This window comes from Pleurodeles waltl, chromosome 10, assembly GCF_031143425.1.
Source record: "Pleurodeles waltl isolate 20211129_DDA chromosome 10, aPleWal1.hap1.20221129, whole genome shotgun sequence".
NCBI classification, from domain to species: Eukaryota; Metazoa; Chordata; class Amphibia; order Caudata; family Salamandridae; genus Pleurodeles; species Pleurodeles waltl.
Window position 1 is genome coordinate 1,014,431,397 of NC_090449.1, and position 24,033 is coordinate 1,014,455,429.

At 43.2% G+C, this 24,033-nt stretch overlaps 1 protein-coding gene across 1 annotated transcript in view; it reads left to right on the forward strand.

Moving 5' to 3' along the window:
• Positions 1-24,033, forward strand: part of CPNE4 (copine 4) — a 1,215,102-nt gene that overhangs the window by 190,412 nt on the left and 1,000,657 nt on the right. Inside the window, exon 2 of the mRNA XM_069211919.1 lies at positions 13,624-13,823. Coding sequence (XP_069068020.1) covers positions 13,644-13,823 — 180 coding nt within the window. The 5' untranslated portion in view covers positions 13,624-13,643. The remainder of the gene's footprint in view (positions 1-13,623; positions 13,824-24,033) is intronic.

Consider the following 24,033-nt stretch of genomic DNA (forward strand, 5'->3'; position numbering starts at 1 on the left):
TTTTCATTTTTCTTTTTTAAACACATCCCATTTTCCTTACGGAAAATAGGCTGCATTTAAAATAAAAGTTGCTTAATTTAAAAACAATCAGAGACATGGCGGCCTGCTGACCCTAGCAGGCCACCATCCCTGTGATTTTGGTGTTTCCTAATGGGTCGCAAATTACAACCTACCTCATTAATATTAACGAGTTTGCTTGATTTGCGACACATTAGGAAAAGCTCAATTAAACTCATGGAGTTTCATACATTAGAATAGCAATTATATAATTGCGATTCACAGAGAATTGCAATTAGGTAATCGCTATTTAGAACAATCCTTTGCAATGCAATGGGTCTTGCATTTGCTCAAGTTAGAGCTACTGGAGTTGTAAACTCCTAACCGGTCTTTTCTTGCCTCATAAACTGAAAATGAAAAGTAAAACAGTTTCACATATGCGAGCCGATGACCGCCTTGAGCATGAAGGAGACACACAAAAGGAAACAGAAGTTCGCTCGCAGTCAGACTTATTGGCAAAAGTACAATTTATCCATGTAACCGGCAAAAGAGCAATTACCCATGTAACAGGGTCGATGTCATGCAAAGCATTCGACTACTGCCCAACAAGATCGCGCTCTGAAAAAAATACAAAAATAAAAAGTAGTCCAGAAACATTTTGGAAAACACAGAGCCTCGTATGCTTTCAGTAGTTTACCCTATGCATGCCTCACACTAATGAAATCAAGCGAATTTGAAAATGCAAGCCTACGAACCAGCCAAACTGATGGGCGTGACATGGCCATGGTTAAAAGCCCACAGAGAGATTACAACAGGACACGGTGTGACTGTGGACAAATTAACTCATCTCCTTGTCCTTCACCTCTCCTATCTGCCAAAGTGATAAAGCCTTAGGAAGAAGCTACGGAGTTGTAAATAGTTTTATTCTCCAATTCGGTCTGCAGATCTCAAGAGGAAAATTGGGAAAAAACACAATTTTGTAACAAATTAAATGGGAATGCGTTGCTAACATGTAGCAATAAAATTCGAACAATACATTAAACTCTTGGTGTGCAGATGTTCTGCAAAAGGGGCTGTGTGTTGGTAAGCTCTACACTTCTGAAGTGACTAATATAAAATCCTAGCTTTAAGGTTTGAGATTTGATTTCAGCACGTGCTTCTTGAATGACCTTGCCATTGCTTCACATCGGGCATGTGTAGGCCTTTAAGATGTGAGCAGCAGCAGCCAAGGCGATGCTCATGCAGACAATGTGCAAACAGCTGCTTGTTGGCACATTGGTTTGAAAGGCGAAGTTCTCAGGAAGACATTTTAGAATGCATTTATAACTAAATAAGATACCAAGGAAGAGGAAAAACCATACTTTGAAATGTTAAAATAAACATTTCACTGGGCCACCTTCATTTTCAAGAGTTAAGTGTCCTGCAGCAAAACCTGAATTTTGTCAAACTAGTGCATTGCTCCCAATGAAAAGTACATGCAACCTGCTGTCATAATCTACTCTAGAAGACTTCATTGCTCTCGGTTTGAAAACAGAGCGCAGTACACAAGTGTACAAAATATACTGGTGCTGTCTTCTTTAATCAGAATTATATATGAGGATGTAGATGAAACATGCCTTGGAGAGAAAAGCGAACACTTTTAGTTTGGCAAAAAATTATGAAAAAAAGGTGAAAATACTTTTGAACTTCTAAGAAAGATGCATGCTGAAATATGGGAAAGTATCACTTGAGGGAAGGAAAAGAAGAAATTAAAATGTGGGACTCACCTGCAAGAAAGTGACAGTAAAAACCACTAGAAGGAAGGCAATGGCTGAAAAAAGATTCACAAAGGAATCAAAAAGGGAGAAAGTAACAAATCCCTTGGGCGCACCAACAAGGGATGAGATAGGTAAAATAGTTCGATGCGTAAGATAATTCGGAAGATGAGAATGAGGCAGGTCAATGAGAAGTAGAAATAAAAACAGGAAAGGACAGATCCTGAAACTCTAAGTGCCAGATGTAGGAAGATTCCAAATTGCGACTTGCAATTTGCGAGTCCCTGCGACTCGCAAATTGCAAGTCGCAATTTGGAATGCAGAAAGGTGTCTCAGACACCTTCTGCAACTCGCAATGGGGTCGCAAAGACCCACCTCATTAATATTAATGAGGTGGGTCGCAATTTGCGACCCCATTGCGAGTAGGGGCACTCACGGGGATGGTGGCCTGCTGGAGACAGCAGACCACCATGTCCGTGACTGCTTTTTAACAAAGCAGTTTTTTTTTCCAAAGTGCAACCCGTTTTCCTTAAAGGAAAACGAGCTGCACTTTGAAAAAAAAAACGAAACCTTTAGTTTCGGTATTTTTTAGAGTAGGCAGTGGTCCATAGGACCACTGCCTGCTCTGAAAAAATATTTTTTTTTCCAGACACAAAGGGGAAGGGGTCCCGTTTGCGCCTGGGTTACCATCCACTTCAAGTGGATGGTAACTGCAAAGACCCACCTCATGAATATTTATGAGGTGGGTCGCAGTTTGCGACCCCATAGCGAGTCTAGGCACTCACAGGGATGGTGGCCTTTGTGGGACATAGCAGACCCACATGTCTGTGAATGCTTTTGAATAAAGCAGTTTTTTTTCTTTTTGCAGCCCGTTTTCCTTAAAGGAAAACGAGCTGCAAAAAGAAAAATTACCGAAACCATTTAGTTTCGTTTTTTTTTAGAGTAGGCAGTGGTCCATAGGACCACTGCCTGCTCTGAAAAAAAATATTTTTTTGCATTCACAAAGGGGAAGGTAAACATGGGTTGGAGCTTTTGTGCATGTTGCAGATAGAAAATGCTATAACTTTCAGATTATTTTAGAGGTCTGTCACTTTTAAAGCATTTTAAATGGGTAATGAAGAAATTACATTTATGAACTTATGTGAGAATTAGAACAAGAAAACAATTACTTAGAATGTTCACATTTGTAGTTAGAGAAGTAAAGGCTCGTTGGACATTTTCTAAGAGCTGAGTAGTTTGTCAAAAAGATCGAGTTGCTATTTTGAGTAGCTAAACTCGTGCTGAATAAAACAATTGTGACAAGTTTGGAGATATTCTAAACAGATTGCAATTGTTAATTCAGATTTAACGTGTAGACCTGTAGATAACGTTAACATATTTCTCAACCCATGTAAACCGTGCAATGTAAGTGTTTAAAAATAACATGATTCAAAAACTTTTTGATCCACCAAAAGTTCTAAATTAGAATTTGGTAAATATTGGTGATGGAGATGAATATATGGAGCAACTCATTTGGGCATTGAAATGATCTACAGTGACTCCACCACAGGCTGTGTACATAAATTTCCCACAATGCCCACGAAGTGCTGCTAAAGAGGAAGGGGCTGGTGTCCTTGGCAGAATTGGAGCCATTGGAAAAAGTGATGTCCTATGTGGAACCAGTTATGGAATACTACTTTTGTATACAGCTAAAAAAAAAGCAAAACAAACACATGGCAATTCTCATGTGAATTTGGTGGAAAATTAGGGGGGCATATTTACAAGCCCCTAGCGCCACCGAAGCATCACTTTTTGTGACGCTTCGTGGCACTGTGCACTGCCCCATATTTACAGGGCGGCATTAAGTCATGTTTTGTGGCTTAACACCACCATGTAAATACGGCCCATTCACATGCAGCACTTTACATGGAAGTGGTGTGCAATGGGTGTTACTGTGGGCATTCCACTGCAACACCCACTGGATTTTGATGCTGTCCCATATTTATGAGATTTCATAAACCCGATGCAGAGCCAAAATCTAACGCCATCCCAGGGGTGGCGTTAGCATGGTGTAACAAGGAGAAACGCTTTAACTTCTCCTCGTTTTTTGGTCTTTCTATGAGTACTGCATTCTGCAGCGCTCAAAGAAAGAGCAAATCGCCATTGAAGATTGTTTTTGTGGAGGAAGGTATCCCTTCCTGCACAAAAACAATCCCCCCTGCAATGCAGCCATCCTTGCTCCAGGGCGCAGAGTTGGCTGCCTTGGTGCTCAGCAGCTAATTTGGCGCCGGCTCGGGGGAAACACAGGGATGCACCGTATTCGAGTAAATATGGTGCATCTTTGCGTTTTAGAAGTGACGCAGCGTGGCGCTGCCAATTTTGGCGCAGCAGCGTCACTGTGCCACTTCTTGTCAATATACCCCTAGGTGCAAGAGCCCAGATGAAGTGGGAGTCAGATGGCTACATGGACAGGGCTCACAGTCTGGACACATTTGGATATGATGTGCATCAATGCTATTTCTGGACTGGCCTTCTGTCGTTTCATTTAGTTTGCAGACAGTTTTAGATTTTCTGGTGTTCCTGTTGTCAGCACCTAGCAATATATCACTCACTACAAAGTACACTGCTGACTACATTCATAAACTAAGCTGCCTATAACAATATTATTTGCCGAAAGGCACAGAATCGAAATATAATTATCGGATGGCTAATTTGAGAGGACAGATAACATGCTTATTGTGAAATGAATGAAGAGAATGAAACAGGCTGTTCTGCCTCGCTGCCTGCAATGCCTTCTGCGAGGTTCTCCTTTGTGTTTCTAATAAAGAATCAGTAGATTAACTGAACTCATCTTATTCCTTTAAAACAGAGCTGGACTGACTTGGAATGTACTTCTCTTTACTCAAGGTCATACATGAATGCCATTGGTAGTGGGAATAGGGGGTTATGGGTAGGTAAGAGTGAAAGATTTCAGCAAAACACAGAAAAGAGTACAGATAATCCAGTGAGATTGTTCTGTTTTACAGCACATTATGCAAAGACTTATTTGTACAATCTACACAGACCATGAACATCTGCAGTGTGAAGCCATTTTTTGTACAATAATTATGTTTGTAATGTTTTTGGGGGCACACTGCAGTATCTTAAACACATGCAGGCAAGTCTACTTTTGCAACTCCCCTACTGTACCTTGTAACACTGTCAGCGGCGGCTCCTCCACTATAGCGGAGGAGCATCACCCTCCGCCCAGACAAGAAGCTGCAAATTGAAAAATAAAACGATAATAAACAATGTTCATTATCATTTTGTTTTTCAAGGGGCGGGGCCATGGTAGAGGACAGGCAGGGAGGGGGAGTGATGTGCACTCCCCTCAGTGCACATGCGCACTGAGCTCTCTCCAACCCAAGCTGTGTTGCCGCGTTGGGGACAGCAGGCACAGGCTTCTTGTCTGCCTGGGGGCGCAGTGTCAGGCAAGTCCTGACACTGCTCTCATGCAGTCAGCAGCATGAGAGCCGGATCAGGATTGGCCGCAAGGCAGACTGGGAGCCAGTGCCTGGGAGCCTGCAATGAGTGCATACCCTCTGTGTGCCCATTTTCCACACCCTTGCAGAAATGACGAGTGGGTACTTCATGTTTTTTGTGCACAAGTGGGATCTTCTCACAAACAAGTGTGCTCCCAAATTGTTTTACTTGACCATCCCGTCATGTTTGGCTTTCACTGAGGACCCAGACCTGATTTTTTCAGCTCAGTCCTCATGCAGCTTTCTATTCAAAAGGAGCATACCTATACCCAGTTACAATCACACTAGTTCAGTGATGAGGCCGGACACTCTAAGTCATGGTGTGCATGGAATACAGGATTCGATTTATTGGAAGTGCACACAGGATGTGACTCAATGTGAATTTTTTGTAGAATTTCTTGAATGTTGCTATCTAATTTAATGGGTCTCCACTATGTGCTTCAACCATCTTCTGATGTAGCAACTGGCACATGGATATGAATGGTCCATTGACAACTATGCATTTAACTTCTTAAAGTGAGTTAAATAATATTTTGTATCACTTTGGTGGCTGTCATGATATATACTCTTTATCAGGGTACAAAGAACTTTGTATAAACACCTGTTTTATTCGACTGAGATTGCTACTAGCTTTTTCCAAAGGTTAACCATTAGAGCTTACAAATGGTTACCCTTTTCCACCTACTACTGATAACCGTTCTTATTTGAAGGCAACCTAGATATCAGAGGACAATTGGGCCACTTAGGACTTGTCAGAGAGGGACAAACCATAGTAAAGTGTATTTGTACATACCTGTAAATCAATAAATGCAGACTGTTAGACCTGTCAGCCTTAGGATGGTCTTCCCCCAAATGTTTGCCTTCACCCCTCCTTCTTTTGCTGATCTCATTTTTGTTGGCCTTAGGACGTTGTGCACTTTACCACTGCTAACCAGTGCTAAAGTAATTATGCTCTGTCCTTTAAACGTAGTAGAATTGACTTACACCTAATTGACACCTTTAATGTACTAGTAAGTGGTACTACAACTCCCCGGAGCCTGTAAACTAAATACTACTAGTGGTCCTGCAGCACTTTTTGTGCCATCCACTCAAGTAGGTCTTCATACATTGCTCAGGCCATGCTATTGCTGTCTCTGTGTGCAGCATTGAACTGCCATTTCGACCTGGGAAAGTAAACCTTTGCCAGGCCCAAACCTTCCTTTTTAATACATACACTTTATCCCTGCGGTAGGCCCTGAACAACCCAGGGACCAGAGTGCAGTGCATTTAAATGTTGGACATATACTTTTAAGTTTTACATGTCATGATAGTGAAAAACCCTTAAACACTTTTTTCACTATTGTAAGGCCTATCTCTCATATAGGATAACATTAAGTTTCCTTATTACATTTAATAAGTGGTAGCTTTCAATTGGGAGCAGATAGACAGGTTGAGTTTGGGATCTAAAGAATTGTAATTTAAAGCCCTCTTTAATATTAAGGTCGGATTTTAAGTGACAATTCTGAAAATGCCACTCTTAGAAAGTTAGCATTTTCTTGTCCTAGCCATTTGGTGCCTACAGCCTGTTTCTAGGTCACATAGATGTAGCTGTCAGTTGGTCTTTGTCTATTGCTCCCAGAAGGTGGGACAAGGGAAAGGTGTTCGCAGGATGGGCCACTCTGACTTAACGAGGGAGAGGAGCTTTCTCTTACCACACTTGCTTGCACATCAGAAAGACCCTGCCTGAACACACTCATTAAGGGTTTGTCACTAGTCTTTTGTGTTCTCCGACAAGCTGGCGATTGTGGTTGCTGCTTGAATAGGGTTTCACCCCCTGCAACCAACATTCCAATTTTTTACTGACTCAGTGGGTGTTCATGACATTTGCCTTGGCTTTCGCAAATAAACTCCAGGATTGTTTTCCACTCTTCACTCTGCTGTCTGGCATGTATGGCAGCAACAAAGGACTTTCACTTCCGTTTGTCTTGAGCAAGTTTCTATTTGGTGCCCAAACTGTGGTTCAGGGCCTTAATTTCTGTTTCCACACTTCACCTACTGGTGTTCTTTGGTCTGCCTCTCTTCCATTTGTCTTCTGGGGTCCAGGAGAGAGCTGTTCTTGTAATGAAGTATTGTTCCCTTCTGACTGTGTGTCCTATCGAGCTCAATCTTTTTCTCAAAATGATGGTGGCCACGCTCCCTTTCTTTCATCTGGTGAGCAGGTCCTGGTTGGAGATGCTTTATGGCCAAAAAAGGTGCAAGATTCTTCTCAGGTTACTGGTGTGGAATGCTGACAGTGTGGTGATGTCACTTGTCGTCATCTGCCAGCATTCTGATCTGTACAAGAGTGTGGACAGAAAGCAGCTATGCTACTCCCACTGAAATACCTAATGGTGTGGATTCTATATGAATGTGCTGGCCACACAGTTGAATATTGCATATTTTTACACCTGTTCCCTGCTTTATGAATCAGAGTTCAGTAACAAACATGTTTTTCTAAATTAATGGATGTAACTTATGACCTTGCACATCCTCAGGGTCTGAATATGGTTGAACTGCATTGCGCTGTTGCAAATTCAGCAACTGCAAATGTGCGATATCACAGGGTTTACAAGTTAGAAGGTTCACCATTTTAACCCAATTACACAGGAGCAGGGAACAACACATAAATAGCATGTTTCTGTATGTACTATTTCAAAGTAAGAAATAGCATGCACATAGTCCAAGGGTTCCCCTTAGAGGTAAGATAGTGGCAAAAGAGATAATTCTAATGCTCTATTTTGTGGTAGTGTGGTCGAGCAGTAGGCTTATCAGAGGGTAGTGTTAAGCATTTGTTGTACACACACAGGCAATAAATGAGGAAAACACACTCAAAGACAATTCCAGGCCAATAGGTTTTTGTATAGAAAAATATATTTTCTTAGTTTATTTTAAGAATCACAGGTTCAAGATTTACAAGTAATACTTCAAATGAAAGGTATTTCACTTAGGAACTTTGGGAACTTTGAATTAGCAAAATAGCATGTACAGTTGTCACACAAATGGCAATAAGCTATTTTAAAACTAGATACTGGTGCAATTTTCAACAGTTCCTGGGGGAGGTAAGTGTTTGTTAGTTTTGCAGGTAAGTAAACCACCTACAGGGTTCAAAGTTGGGTCCAAGGTAGCTCACCGTTGGGGGTTCAGAGCAACCCCAAAGTTACCACACCAGCAGCTCAGGGCCGGTCAGGTGCAGAGGTCAAAGTGGTGCCCAAAACGCATAGGCTTCAATGGAGAAGTGGGTGCCCTGGTTCCAGTCTGCCAGCAGGTAAGTACCCGCGTCTTCGGAGGGCAGACCAGGGAGGTTTTGTAGGGCACGGGGAGGACACAAGTCAGCACAAAAAGTTCACCCTCAGCGGCACGGCGTCGGGTTTACAATGGAGTTCAATGGGAGACCCAGGGGTCTCTTCAGCGAAGCAGGCAGGCAAGGGGGGGGGCTCCTCGGGGTAGCCACCACCTGGGCAAGGGAGAGGGCCACCTGGGGGTCGCTTCTGCACTGGAGGTCGGATCCTTCAGGTCCTGGGGGCTGCGGGTGCAGTGTCTTTATCAGGCGTCGGGTTCTTTGAAGCAGGCAGTCGCGGTCAGGGGGAGCCTCTGGATTCCCTCTGCAGGCGTCGCTGGGGGGGCTCAGGGAGGTCAACTCTGGCTACTCACAGGGTCGCAGTCGCCGGGGAGTCCTCCCTGTAGTGTTGTTTCTCCGCAGGTCGAGCCGGGGGCGTCGGGTGCAGAGTGCAAAGTCTCACGCTTCCGGCGGGAAACGTGTGGTCTTTAAAAGTTTCTTCTTTGTTGCAAAGATGTTTCTTATTTGGAGCAGAGCCGCTGTCCTCAGGAGTTCTTAGTCCTTTTAGATGCAGGGTAGTCCTCTGAGGCTTCAGAGGTCGCTGGACCCTGTGGAACATGTCGCTGTTGCAGTTTTCTTGAAGTGGGGAGACAGGCCGGTAGGGCTGGGGCCAAAGCAGTTGGTGTCTCCGTCTTCTCTGCAGGGCTTTCAGGTCAGCAGTCCTTCTTCGTCTTAGGTTGCAGGAATCTAGTTTCCTAGATTCTGGGGAGCCCCTAAATACTGAATTTAGGGTGGGTTTAGGTCTGGGAGGGCAGTAGCCAAAGGCTACTGTCCTTGAGGGTGGCTACACCCTCTTTGTGCCTCCTCCCTGAGGGGAGGGGGGCACATCCCTATTCCTATTGGGGGAATCCTCCAAAATAAAGATGAAGGATTTCTAAAGGCAGGGGTCACCTCAGCTCAGGACACCTTAGGGGCTGTCCTGACTGGTGGGTGACTCCTCCTTGTTTTTCTCATTATCTCCCCTGGACTTGCCGCCAAAAGTGGGGGCTGTGTCCAGGGGACAGGCATCTCCACTAGCTGGAGTGCCCTGGGGCATTGTAACATGAAGCCTGAGCCTTTGAGGCTCACTGCTAGGTGTTACAGTTCCTTCAGGGGGTAGGTGTGAAGCACCTCCACCCAGAGCAGGCTTTTGTTTCTGTCCTCAGAGAGCACCAAGGCCCTCACCACATGGGGTCAGAAACTCGTCTCTCAGCAGCAGGCTGGCACAGACCAGTCAGTCCTGCACTGAACAATTGGGTAAAATACAGGGAGCATCTCTAAGATGCCCTCTGTGTGCATTTTTTTAAATAAATCCAACACTGGCATCAGTGTGGGTTTATTATTCTGAGAAGTTTGATACCAAACTTCCCAGTATTCAGTGTAGCCATTATGGAACTGTGGAGTTTGTTTTTGACAGACTCCCAGACCATATACTCTTATGGCTACCCTGCACTTACAATGTCTAAGGTTTTGTTTAGACACTGTAGGGGCATAGTGCTCATGCACCTATGCCCTCACCTGTGGTATAGTGCACCCTGCCTTAGGGCTGTAAGGCCTGCTAGAGGGGTGACTTACCTATGCCACAGGCAGTGTGAGGATGGCATGGCACCCTGAGGGGAGTGCCATGTCGACTTAGTCATTTTCTCCCCACCAGCACACCCAAGCTGGCAAGTAGTGCGTCTGTGCTGAGTGAGGGGTCTCTAGGGTGGCATAAGACATGCTCCAGCCCTTAGAGACCTTCCCTGGCATAAGGGCCCTTGGTACCAGGGGTACCAGTTACAAGGGACTTACCTGGGTGCCAGGGTTGTGCCAATTGTGGAGACAATGGTACATTTTAGGTGAAAGAACACTGGTGCTGGGGCCTGGTTAGCAGGGTCCCAGCACACTTCTCAGTCAAGTCAGCATCAGTATCAGGCAAAAAGTGGGGGGTAACTGCAACAGGGAGCCATTTCCTTACAGTTCACATTCCTGTGTATGCAAACAGTGCATTTGGCTATTTGCTACTGCAGTTTGGCTGGGTTCTCAGCATCAAGCTATGGGAGCAGACTCATGCTGTTTGCACACATTTGTGGACGTTTGCTTGCAAAATGGCATTAACATGCCCACTGTGATTGGTACATCACTCTCTACCCTCACAAATATGATTGTTGCGTACAATAAATACGAACACACATAAATGAACAGAGGAATTTCACCTCAGTTTTGTTAACAGGATGTGAAGGTGTAAGGAATTGGTTATAAAACAAGACTAATGAGTAGTTTATCAGATGAAGTGCTTCATTTATTTTGGTGTTAGGAAAGAGCTTTCTAACAGTCAATCTTGTTGCTCTTTCCAAAGAGATCCAGACATACTTTCTTTAACTCATTAAATTTTTTGTTAACTCCCTCAATATTTTTCTATTAGTCTTACAATGGGTGCATTCATTGGAATTACTCAAAATAATTTGTGTTTTTATGTGATATTTGCTACTACAGCTATGCAGTTTTCTTGCATGTGAACAGCGGTGGCTCCTCTGCTAAGGCAGAGGAGCGTCACCCCACTGGATTTTAGCAAAAGGAAAAAGAAAAATGATAATAACGCTAAGTTATAATAACACTAAGTTATTATCATTTTATTTTTCCTGGGAGTAAGGGGGAGGGGCTGGGTTGGAGGGAACGGAGGAGGGCTGGAGGAGGGGTATGTGCACCATAAAGTGCGCTTGTCTGTTTGGCCGGCTGTGTTGGATCGGCCAAACAGACATGCGCACTTTGCATGTCCTCTACCCGGCTGTACTGCACAGCCGAGTGGAGAACATGCACAGGCTCCCATTCCCAATCTGAGAGCCGAAGCAGGACGTTCAGACCGATCACCATGCTGCTGTCATGCTGGTGGCAGCAGTGTCGTGATTGCCTGGGAGCCTGTGTGCTGCTGGGAAGTGTTTTTGTTTGTTTTTTTAACTCCCCCTCCCTGTTCCATCTATCCTAACCCACCACCCCTGTTCAGTGGTAGCCCCCACTGCACGCTAATGTCATTATATGAAAGTAAACTATAATGAAGAAATAGGGTAATATCAGGGTAAAAATAAAGAATGTGAAATCAACAAATGTGTTCTGGGTAATAGTGAAGAAAAAACTAAGAATCCCAAAATACTGAAGCAAAGTGCATTTTTCTATTTTTTGAAATAGCACATTTTCTTTAATAAAAACAGGTAAGGATTAACAGATAGGATAGACTGTGGTAGTCGAGGTGAATATAAAGCTGGGTGTTAAGGTAGGGCTAGGTAAAAGTGAAGATGTAGAGGTAGAGATAGCAGTAGCTGTAGGTGCAGAAACAGGGGTAAACATAGATGTAGCGTTTGGGTTGAAGGTAAATGGTTGTGTGGAGATAAAGCTAGCTATAGGTGTAGAGTTAAGAGTCAAGTTAGTGGTTTGTTTAGTGAATAATGTAGAGGTAGAAAAATAGATTTGAGACACAGGGGTAGACATAGGTGTCGAGGTATGTGTAGGAGTAGGATAAGTGATGGGGTTAAGCTTAGGTTTAGGGAAGGTACCACATATTGCTGTTAAAGTGTTCTTTATCAATGGCTCCTAATTCTTGGCAAACTAATATAACATTAAAACAAGATTTGGATAAGCAAATAGGTCTGGCTTTCAAACTAAATCTTAACTAATACATTAAAGACAATTTTGCTGTGATAAAAAAAACTAAATAATTCCTTTCTGCATACAGTGCATCTATGATATGAATAATTTAATATGTAATGAGTCAGTGTACTTTTGAGATGTAAAATAATCGCTCTTGCATTACAAAGAAAGCGCTTCATAGGAGGTGGAATAGTATACAACCAGTCTATAGCATGTGGTGGGTGAGGGGGACTCCTCTGGGTGGAGGCATGGTCCTTTATGTGTGTATTTTAAAGAATTGCTAAACACGGGTAAAAAATCAGTCAGGCCAGACCTAACAAAGGTAATCACAACTTGCTCATTTTTTATCCCTCTCTTGCTCATTTGTATCCCTCTTCATCATATTTTTGTTAATATGACATTATTTATTTTCATTTGTAAATTATTGTTAAAAGCCATTAGAATTTTACCCTCCGATTCAGATTAGGTGGGGCAGATCTACAGATCCTTGCATACATTGGTTTGTTAAGTGAAAGCCCAGGACTGCAGTGTTCTATCCCTGGTGACAAAACACCATCTGGTAACGTTAGCAATGCCACGATGCCAACATGTAGTCTGCAGGTTGTATATGTATAAGAGGCCAAATTATGTCTATTTTACAAATGTACCAAGAAATGCAGATTTTACACATTGCACATGGGTGATCATCTGTGTGAAAGGTGTCCCTGAGATGCCTCCTCCTCTGTGAAAGGCTCCCAAGATACCAGCATCAATGTATTGTTCATCCACTTTCTAAAGTCACACGGTGAGCATTGCTAAAGAAGCCTGTGTGGCCATGGCACAACATTGGTTTCACAGTTTTCATGAGATATTTTCTGATCGAAATAGGTCTCCCACAAGAGAGGATTATGCAATCAGAAAAAAAGTCTCCAAAGAAAATTTAAATTTTGCACGGTACACATAGCCCAATAAGCGAGGTTTATACAAGATTACGCTTACATGAAAATAATTACTTATTATTATTATGGAATATCTATAAAGCACAACTACCTCCTCAAAGGTATCTTGGCGCTTAGAAGAGAAATTGAGAACCTGGGGGATGCTTTGAGTCCATTTATATGGGGAATACCCAGGTTTTAAGTATTTTCCTATATAATTATTTCAGCCCTCATTTCAACAGCATGCACTCAATACACTTCGCTATATTGTGAAACTACCAGCTAAAATGTACAATTATATATATATTTTTTGCATCTATTAAGAATAATTTTAAGTTTAGAATTTGTTAGATATTTGGAAAAGTGATAGTGCAATGACTGCTTGCATATGCAGCGCTACGCTAAGGTACGCATCAGATGCCGCTTAAAGGCACAATCATTCAGTTCGCAAAGCAGTAACCCCGGCATGATCCTGTTGCTGTCTCATCTCTCCGCAGGAGGCACCAGGTGAACCGCCATGCAGAAAATGAGCAACATCTATGAGTCGGCGGCCAACACGCTGGGCCTGTTCAACAGCCCCTGCCTGGCCAAGGTGGAGCTTCGAGTGTCCTGCAAAGGGATATCCGACAGAGACGCCCTGTCCAAGCCGGACCCCTGCGTCATCATAAAGATGCAGTCGCATGGGCAGTGGTTTGAGGTGAGTGGGCTTCAGCCAGACATCCAGATTGAGTCTTTGATGCCTGTTGGACACAATCAGGCAGGTTGCTGAAAGTGCTTGTTTGCCAATGTACATGCATATATCAATATATATATATATATATATATAGGTATTTGTAGAGCGTCAGCCTAGCTAGAGAACAACAGGGTGCTGGACAAATGGGGGTGGTTATGATTCAGGATTATTTACAATGAAGCGGGATCTCCGCAGGAGATGAATCCTATAATGCCATGCATAAAACCTCTTGTGCGACAGGCGGCTTAAGTGCTATAGACTTTTATGTTTTTATGTTTTTTTGGGACCTTACACTACATTTGATGTATCCTGCCCTTGTTTGTGACTTTATGTTATGCTGATTTACAGTTTTTTAATTAAAATTGAATTTTAGAAAGTTGTCAGAAACAAATTGTGCTGAATGCTCTGTTTACTGCCTCAATATATAGTAAACTATTTGCAGTACATGACCATCTACACTTTCACTGCACTTTTAAAGTGCAATTTGTTCATTGGCACTACTGCCATGTACAATCTGCCTTTTGTAGGGAGTCCAGCACCTTCCAGTAGTCAAGGGTACATGATTACACTGGGACACTGTTCCCCACCAAGCATTGGCACTGTGGACAATGTGCATTCCTGAGGTTAGGATCTGTGTGCAGGTATAGAGTTTCTCTATTTACGTTACTAAACACATTATGCATTTGATATTTTCCTTCCTACTTGCACTGTGTGATATACACAACTTGCGATGCAACACTTGCTGCAGGATTAGCACTTCAGCATTTCGGGCATACGTTAAAAGTGAAGAAAGGTGAGGAAAACACATTGAAAAATATTTTAAACCATCCTCAAAGTAGGTGCCCAGTGCTCACTGAGTTTAAGTGCAAGGTGATGCGTGACATGTTTTTTGTGGAATCAGCATGAGTTCATTGCAAGTGTTTACACTGTTTCCTGTTCTTTTAGAAAGAGAACAATGCATGCCTGATTATAACAGACACACACTCAGAAAAATCTTTTCAAATCGAGGCCTCTATGTGGATTCAAAGGCCCCACAAATGTAAAGTTGGCACGTTTATTAAAGGCAAGAATTGTTATACTGACTTTATAAGGGTGAAGGTTAATATATCATGATGCATGTTTGAAGAAACTGAGTGAGATACAACAGGAAATCCTGAGCCACCTCTTAGGTAGTTTGAATGCAAAAAAAAATAAACCATTTGGGTTTCTTCCTGGAGACCAGGTATTTGGGGCCATATGTACGAACACTTTTTCCCATAGACACAGAATGGGTAAAAACCTTTGCTACATCTGGCCCTTGATTCGGTAAATGGGTAGTGCCTTCCTTGGTACGGTTCCCAAATGTAAGGGTGCCTATCCCCTTGGACTGCAATGATTTGCATCAAGGTGGATTTGATTTTTGTTAGCGGAGTACATGAGTGGTGCTTGTCTGCGGACAAGCACAGAGTGAATCACAGCATCTTGAAGAAATGTCAGTTGTGGGAGCAAATAATGTCTCCCCTGGTTATCGACGTTTCATTTTCAGACTATTACATCCAGTCACTAGTATAACTTATGGATAGGTGGAACAGGTGAGATTTTGTCACACTGAGATAGAGAGAGATTGCGTGGCGAGTCACACATCCACGTCCCACTACTACCAACTTGTCTTCCAGGAGAATTAAAGAAAAATTATGTGTCTAGAGGTTAGATTTCACAAGCTTTATGAACTTTTTTGGCTCACCCAACTTCATGAAAATTTCATAAAAAAGTAGCAAGTGAAAAGTTTCTCACAAGGAAGGTTTGCAGGTAAAAAAACAAAACGCAGGTACTACTTTTCTACAGAAGAATTTTCCTGTAAAAAAGTCTGGGTTTGACAGAAAGGGTACTCCGTGACAAAGTGCCCTTCCCAACAAACTTTTGGTCCGTTCAACTCATTTAGGGCCAGATTTACAAGAAAGTGACGCATCAGCTTTGATGAGACACTTTTCTTGCTGCCCCCCCCTAACAAAACCATGTCTGCACCATATTTACAATACGGTGCACCACGGCACACGTTAGGACAATAGCATCATAATTTGTGATGCTATTATGGTACTTTCGAGGATTAGTGCCATAAACTGTGGCACAATTCCTGAAAAGTAAAGGGAGGCCCATTGAAAGTAATGGGCGTGCCATTTCAACAGCTGCCTAAGGCAGGCATTAAAAATTATGCGAAGAATGGTACAGTGAAATGTTGCAAATTTCACAGCACCATTTTTACGGGCCTCCCTGCGTGGGAATGGCCCCCTTGCATACATTATGCCTGGCACAGGCATAAGGTGGCGCAAGGGGCTATAAAGTGGCACATTGCATCCATTGCAACACTTTGTAAATATGGCGAAGGAGAATTGCCTCCGCAATGCCACATTAGCATCAGAAAAAATGCCACTAGTGTGGCGCTAAGAGGCACTTGGGCCTTGTAAATCTGGTTCTTGGTGTTTGGAAGACCATCAGTGTTAGACCTGACAGCCTTAGGGTGGTCACCCCCAACATTTTGCATGCCTTCCTCCACTTTTTGACACTGTTTTGTTGGTTTTAGGACTCTGCGCACTTTACCACTGCTCACCAGTGCTAAGTGCATATGCTCTCTCCTTTAAAACATGGTGACATTGGCTCATACCCAATTGGTATATTTAATGTATTTGTAAGTCCCTAGTAGAGTGCACTGCATGTGCCTAGGGCCTGTAAATTAAATGCTACTAGTAGGCCTGCAGCACTGATTGTGCCACCCACATAAGTAGCCCCTTAACCATGTCTCGGGCTTGCCATTGCAAGGTCTGTGTATGCAGTTTCACTGCCACTTCGCCTTGGCATTAAAAAGTACTTGCCAAGCCTTAAACTCCCCTTTTTCTACATATAAGTCACCCCTAAGGTTTGCCCTAGGTAACCCAGAGGGCAGGGTGCTGTGTGGGTAAAAGGAAGGACATGTATTTGTGTGTTTTGTTTGTCCTGGTAGTGGAAAACACCTAAATTTGTTCCTGCTCCTTTCATAGGCTAACATTAGGCTACCCTCATAAACTGTTTGAGGGTAGATTCTGATTAGAAAAGGGTTACCAGGTCATATTTAGTATGGCCAGAATGGTAATACAAAATCTTCCTGACTGGTGAGGTTGGATTTTATATCACTATTTTCGAAATGCTACTTTTAGAAAGTGAACATTTCTCTGCACCTAAATCCTTCTGTGCCTTACAGCCTGTCTCCAATCCACGTCTGGTCTGGGCTGGTTGACAGCTCCCTTGTGCATTCATTTCACCCAGACAACCACAAACACAGGATGCTCAGTCACACGTGCACACATCTGCATACTGGATGGGTCTTCCTGGGCTGGAAGGGTGGAGGGCCTGACACTTACATTTCAAAGGACAGTGGCCTGCTCTCACACAAAGGACTGCCAAACCCCCTACTGGGACCCTGGCAGACAGGGTTGTACTGAAAGGGGACCTTGTGCACTTCAACACCACTCTTTGAAGTCTCCCCCACTTCAAAGGCACTTTTGGGTATATAAACTGGGTTCCTGACCCTACCAAATCAGACACTTCTTGGGACAGACACTCTGCACCAGAACCTGCCAAGAGAAGCTGCCTGGCTGCCCAAAGGACTCACCTGGACTGCTTTGCTGTAAAGGACTGCTGCCTTGCTGTTGCCCTGCTGCCTTGCTGGCCTGTGGCTCTGCTGAGAAGGGCTCTCCAAGGGCTTGGATTGAGCTTGCCTCCTGTTTCTTGAAGTCTCAGGGCCAAAAAGACTTAACCTCTGCAAAGAAACTCCTTGTATGGCGAAAATCGACACACAGCATGCCCAGCAGTGAAAAAGTAACTGCATCGCCGAACCAGAGCGATGCAGCCCGGCTCCTTGAGTGGAGATTGATGCAGCAGCAGTGTTGCAACCGGAACTTCGACAGACAGCCCACCGGATCGACGCATCATCGAGCCGGAATAACGCAGCCCGACTTCCTGCGAGAGGAATCGACACAATGCCAACCGTGCCACAGAAGGTTCCCCTCATCATCCACCGGATCGACACAGCACCTGTGACTTAGTCCAGCATGCCTAGGATTTCCCCGCATCATCCCAGGGTGTCAAAAGACCCCAAGTCGCAAAGAGGACTCAAGCCTGCGTGCCGGAATTCAACGCAAACCCCTTGCCACGTGGAAAAGAATCAGCACACCATCTGTGTGCACCCAGAAATCCAATGCACACCCTTCGTTTTCCACTCATCTACTCCTCTGCGGTCTTTGTGCATGTAATTTTGACGCAAACCAGTTACTTTGTATTTGCAAGAGACCATTGTTGCTTTTAAGAACTAAAGACTCTTTTTATCATTTCAAAAGGGATATTTCAAAGTGTACTTATCAAATCCTGATCATTTTTAACCTTAATTTAATCAGATAAATATCTTAGATTTTTCTAAACCTGTGTGGTGTCTTTTTGTAGTGTCTCCACTGTGTTATTGCATGATTCTTTGCAGAAATACTTTACACATTGCCTTCTAAGTTAAGCCTGACTGCTCAGTGGCAAGCTACCAGAGGGTGGGCACAGGATAATTTGGATTGTGTGGGACTTACCCTAACTAGGATTGCGGTCCCTACTTGGACAAGGGCGTATACCTCTGCCAACTAGAGACCCCATTTCTAACAATCAGCTTTCCATCGGCAGTGCACCTGCTGGCTCTATAGATGGAAATCGTACACCAGTGGCCTGATAGTTTAGGACTGTCAGAATAAGCTGTCACACCCCATCACCCTCTTTCAGAGCAGATGATCTGATGGCTTTTTTTTCTGTCTGTAACTGCCAGGAAAACCTTGGCTGCCATGGACAGAAAAAATAACTATTGACCCCCACACTAACGGAGAACATTCTCTGGGTCGGTTGATCATTAATTTTTTGTTTTTCAGAAACAGACTCCGACCTTGGGAGTTGGTTTCTGAGAAGTGCAAATTTTGGAGTACGGCTACCTATCTGATGACGAGGCGAAGGATAGACCTAACTTTCAGTCCCTTCCAAGGAACAGTGTGATGGTGGTGCCTTAGAACGCACATAGATCACTGCTGTGCCAATGGTAATCTCTAAGTTTTACACACATACACATAATGTGCTCAGCCACCATGTCAGATGGAGTATCGCCCCCAAGCTCTAAATAAGGGCCTGTGTCTTTTTATGTAGGAAGTTTCACATGGAGGTGAAGTGTTGCAAAGGTGATAAACATCACAACTTTGTAAAGTTGTGACATGTTTCTTTTTGGAAAACGTTGCTGGCAGACTTATCATTTCACACTCCTCTCCTCACAAGTAAAACAAATTTTAATCTGAGGTATCAAAAAGAGCAAATGGCTCATACTTGTCTGATACTGCCTAGAGTAGTAGTCAGAAAACAAGCATTTGCAACGCAATGGGTGTCACTTTTTCCCGAGTTAGAGCTATTAGCATTGTAAATTCCCAACCAGACTTTTCTTGCCACATAAATTGAAAATGAAAAGTAAAACAGTTGAGATAAGCGAGCCGAATTAACGCACTGTGGCTGGCATGAGCATGAGCGCGAAGGAGAGACACAAAAGGAAAAAGAAGTTCACTCGCAATCAAACATATCGGCAAACATACAATTAGGGGCAAACGTAAAGCATTTACCAATGCTACAAAAGGTTTTTCGAAAGGCAAGCCCATGAACGAGTGATAGTGCTGGGTGTGCGGAGGGTATGGTTAAAAGCCCACAGATAGATTACAACAGATCAAACGCTTGCGCACTCGACCTAACAAGGACTGACTGAAAGTTCTCATCCTACAATGGGGCTACTTGATATCTACAATCATACTCAAAGGGTCAAAATGTGTTTTGCCCAGTTAATTGTTTTATATTTGAACTGCTTTGTTTTAGCTTAAAAAACACATAACTTGGTCAGGTCAGAAATATTAAAACTTAGCATGTCTAAATATAGCTGCCCAGTGCTCTGTTTGACACCTTCTGCCAGCCATTGCACTATCGAACTGTACTCTTGTTTTCAAGGTTGGAAGCGTGGGCTCAAAAATCTCAATCTAAACATGTGGAGTGCGATTGCCTGGACAGCTAGGCTTGTCCAAAGGTATCAAAATATGTGCCACTTAGCAGTTATGAATAAATAAACAGAATGTGTAAAATAAATGCCTACATGCCTAAATGCTTACAGCCAGTGTGGCCTTGAGGGTTGGCTTTATTACTTGTCTATAAAATAGGTTCTGCAGATTTCTGTAGATGTTTTCTTTTTTAACATAATTTGTCTAATATTCTATTTTCTGTCTTTTTTGAGTATCTGTGTACCACGCTACCCAAATTATGCAGCCCTGGAGGACTCAGTATTGTATTAGTGTTAACTAAATTTTATGTCAAGAAAAGGCTGATTTTGGTATTCAATATAGCTCGTTCTGTGTGGTATAGTCTTTTGTTTTATTTTAACACACACCAGGGCCTGATTTAGGGCGGTGCGACTGGTGCAGCTGCACCTGGGGCTGACTTTGGTAGGGGGCTCTGTGTTTCAAAATAACTTTTGTTTTAAATGCACCTGTACCCCCTAGTGTGTCCAGCAGCTTTCAGGCAACAATAAAAATGTTATGATAACTCTGATGATTAATGTTCCTACTGGTGAGAGATCGGAATTTTGCCCAGTGACAGTTTTGACTCATCATAAAATAACGCGTAGGGTTAGAGTGCCTGCTGCAAAGAACGTGTACCTTGAAGATCACAAAACTGAGTGTGAGTGAACTATGAGCAGCACTATAAAAAATGAATGTATTTCAATGAGAGGCTATTAAGATATGAGGTGCACTTTTGTGGTAGTGAGGGAATTCATGGAGAAGGAGGTCATGGGGGTGTGCTAACAAAACTGTCACACTGGTTGCCACCAGCGCTAAAACTGTCCCTGACACACACTGATACTCTGGAAAAGGTTTCACCCCAATTAACATTTATAAACTGTCTTCCATTGCATGGCACCACGTGCTGCACTTTTCTTAGTAACTTTTGACCCATTTGAGATAGAAACAATTATTTTTGGGCAATCCACAAATGATCCAGTCCATGGTGGAGGATGTGGAAAGTTTGGTAAATCCATAGCTATGCGGAAATAGGTGCCTCTTTAAAATGTGACAAAATGCTTTGAAAAGATTTGATTGGAGCGTCAAAAGTTGTGACTACGTTTATGGCGACCAATAGACAGCTGTCGTGGCTCTTGTGAAAGACGTCTGATGGGAATGAAAGTGGAACGAGTAAGGTGACAGGACGGTGCTGCATTTACCAGAAATTGAAGCATTTTTTTCGAATTGTTGAGTTGGTGCACGTGCATGGATGTCTATGCAGGGTTTAACAGTAGACAGGCAATTCCTAGAAGTTGATATTGATCAAGCCTGTTGGAATTCCTACAGTTCACATGTGCAAAGTCTATTCCAAATTCATTTATTTTCAGTACCTGCTTTTTGTGTGTAGGCTGAGTCTGGAAACACTGGCATTGTTTTTACATGGCTGGTTTCCCCTTTAAGCGCACTGAGATCACATTTGACTGAGGCTTTACATTATTTCTGAGATCTACGAGCATGTGACTTCATTAAGTACCAAGTGTGCATGTTATTAGGGGATTCTTGGAACTCAGAGGCACATAATTCAAAAAGCTTGATGTTATTAGAGCCTATTTCCATAAGAATGGGCTTTCGGCTGCTCAGAGACATGCAGAGCAGGGTGGTTACACAGACAGTCGTGATCATCACACCATTAGTGAGCCATTCAAAAGAGATAAGAGGATGCTACCTCCTCGGTGGTGGAGATGCAAATTTACATCATCAGGGAGATAATAGTCGCCCATAGAGTATTGATGTGAAAATATGACTTTCTGGGCATCATAACACATCCTCATGCTGTACTTCCTTGTCCCCTCTCGATTATGAGTTTGCATTCCTGCTGGTCGTGGTACCTCATCAATCATTTGAGAAGAGGTGTGGGGGGCTTCTTTACACCAATGGTGCTTCATCATAATTAATGTATGTGGCTCAACAGAGTGAGAAAATGTGACCACTTTAGTATCTCATACTCTAGAGTAAGTGGCTTCTTGGCGCATTACAAGTACCACTGACATGATCTAAAACACGAGTCAAACTTGTGAAAAGTCTGAAATGTCTGCTCGTTAAAAATATGTCTAATGGGAGGGAATCCCAGACTTGAGCGGCTTCAGTCATGAAAGGCATGACTTTTAGATGTGGTGCAACCGTACTTGAAAAACTAAAATGAGCTGTAAGACAATTTCCATGGGGCTATGATAGGCTGTCTGCAACGTGTTTTGATAGGTCACTCTGAAGAGGGTTATGATAAGCTGTGTGATAGGCCAATCTCAAGGGGGCTATGATACTTCAATCTCAAGGGGGCTGTGATAGGCCAATCTTAAGAGGGCTATGATACCTCAATCTCAAGGGGGCTGTGATAGGCCAATCTCAAGGGGGCTATGATACCTCAATCTCAAGGGGGCTATGATGCGTCAATCTCAAGGGGGCTGTGATAGGCCAATCACAAAGGGATTGTGACATATCATTTTAAAGGAGGGCATGGTAGGCCAATGTAAAAAGAGCTTCAGTGGCTCAATTTTTCAGGATACAGTGATGGCCAAAGCTCATTACGGCACAAAAGATGAACCCACAGACTCTTGCATAGGCAGAAGAAGGCTGCATAAAGGCCAGTCACAAGGGGGTTTTGGCATTATGATATTAGAAGGGAGCAATGACAGGCCAAGCTCAATGCTTCTATGAAACCCAATCTCAAGGAAGGCGTATCGAATTGATCCCAAAAGATTAATGACAGGTTCATTTTAAGGGGGTCCATGAATAACTGATCTCAGAGAAGACTATGACAGCCAAGGGGGCTGAAAGAGACCGCTCTAAGACAATGTGCTCACTGAGCCCCTTTCAGAGCACTTGCATGATTAGTACTTCAACAGAGTCCAACTGATTGCAAACAATCGTAGTTCTTAAACATCAGAAACATATGTCTGTTTGCTACGTATGTCACAAGACACATCAGAAATAAATGTTTGTTTGCTAGTTATGTCACAAGATACATCGGAAACATGTGTTTGTTTGCTAGGTATTTCGCGAGACACATTAGAATCATATGCTTGTTTGCAAGGAATGTCTCAAGACACCTCAGAATCATATGTTTGTTTGCTAGGTATGCCACAAGACACATACTGTACCCCAAAAATGTGGCTTATATATTTAGGACAATCCTGCAGAGTTGTGGAGTAGTTGTGGAGTGGACCCTTCCAGAAGCATATTACAATAAGGAGGTGACCCGGTAGTCACGTAATGAAACTTGAGGGCCCCCCTGAAAAGTACATGGAGGGGCCCCACCTCCGGACTCACTCGGGAGCCCCCAGGCCAGGGTACTGTGCTGGGGGGGCACACAAGGTCTGCAGGGGGCTTTTTTTACATCAGTGGGACCCAGGCAGCTGCATGGGGTGGCCAAAGCAGGGATCAACCAAACAAAAAACCGACATGAGACATTTTGTGGTTGTTGAATAAATTACACCTGAGACTTTTATATCTAAACATTTTTTGCAAAGTTTAAGAATATGTGGCAAAAAATTAGTTATGAAACAGTCTACAAAACTTGACATAATTAGTGGTCTGTCTATAGAGTAACTGGCCAGAAGCACATACTTTATCTTTGTGCTAAATTCTGCCCGTCTAAATGGGTGTGCTCTTAGCAGCGTAACAAGGTAATTAAATGAAAATACAATGGACTTACCTGTCAGTCCATTCAGCTCCTGTAGTTTAATAGAATCACCCATTTTTTCAGTTTATCTTTTGGTGGAACCTCGGGACCGGCTCCAAAGATTGGACATCTTGCTTTCTCCTTTTTCCAGATGTCATCCTCACACATTAGGAGAAAAATTATGTTAGATTGATTCAGGCTGCACCAGATATTGCAAAAACAACAGTTACTTTTTAGGGTTGAGCCTGCACTAGCATGCGCTTGCGCATGCATATCACTTGTGAGACGCTTTAGTAGTTAGAAAAGGGCTCGGAGCTCCGTCCATGTCATGTCAGTTGTCTTTCATTGGTTCGTGGGCTTGCCTCTTAAAATCTGCTTGCTTTCATTAGTGGAAGGCATGCATACGTCATGCCTTTTCCGGTGGTTAGCCCTC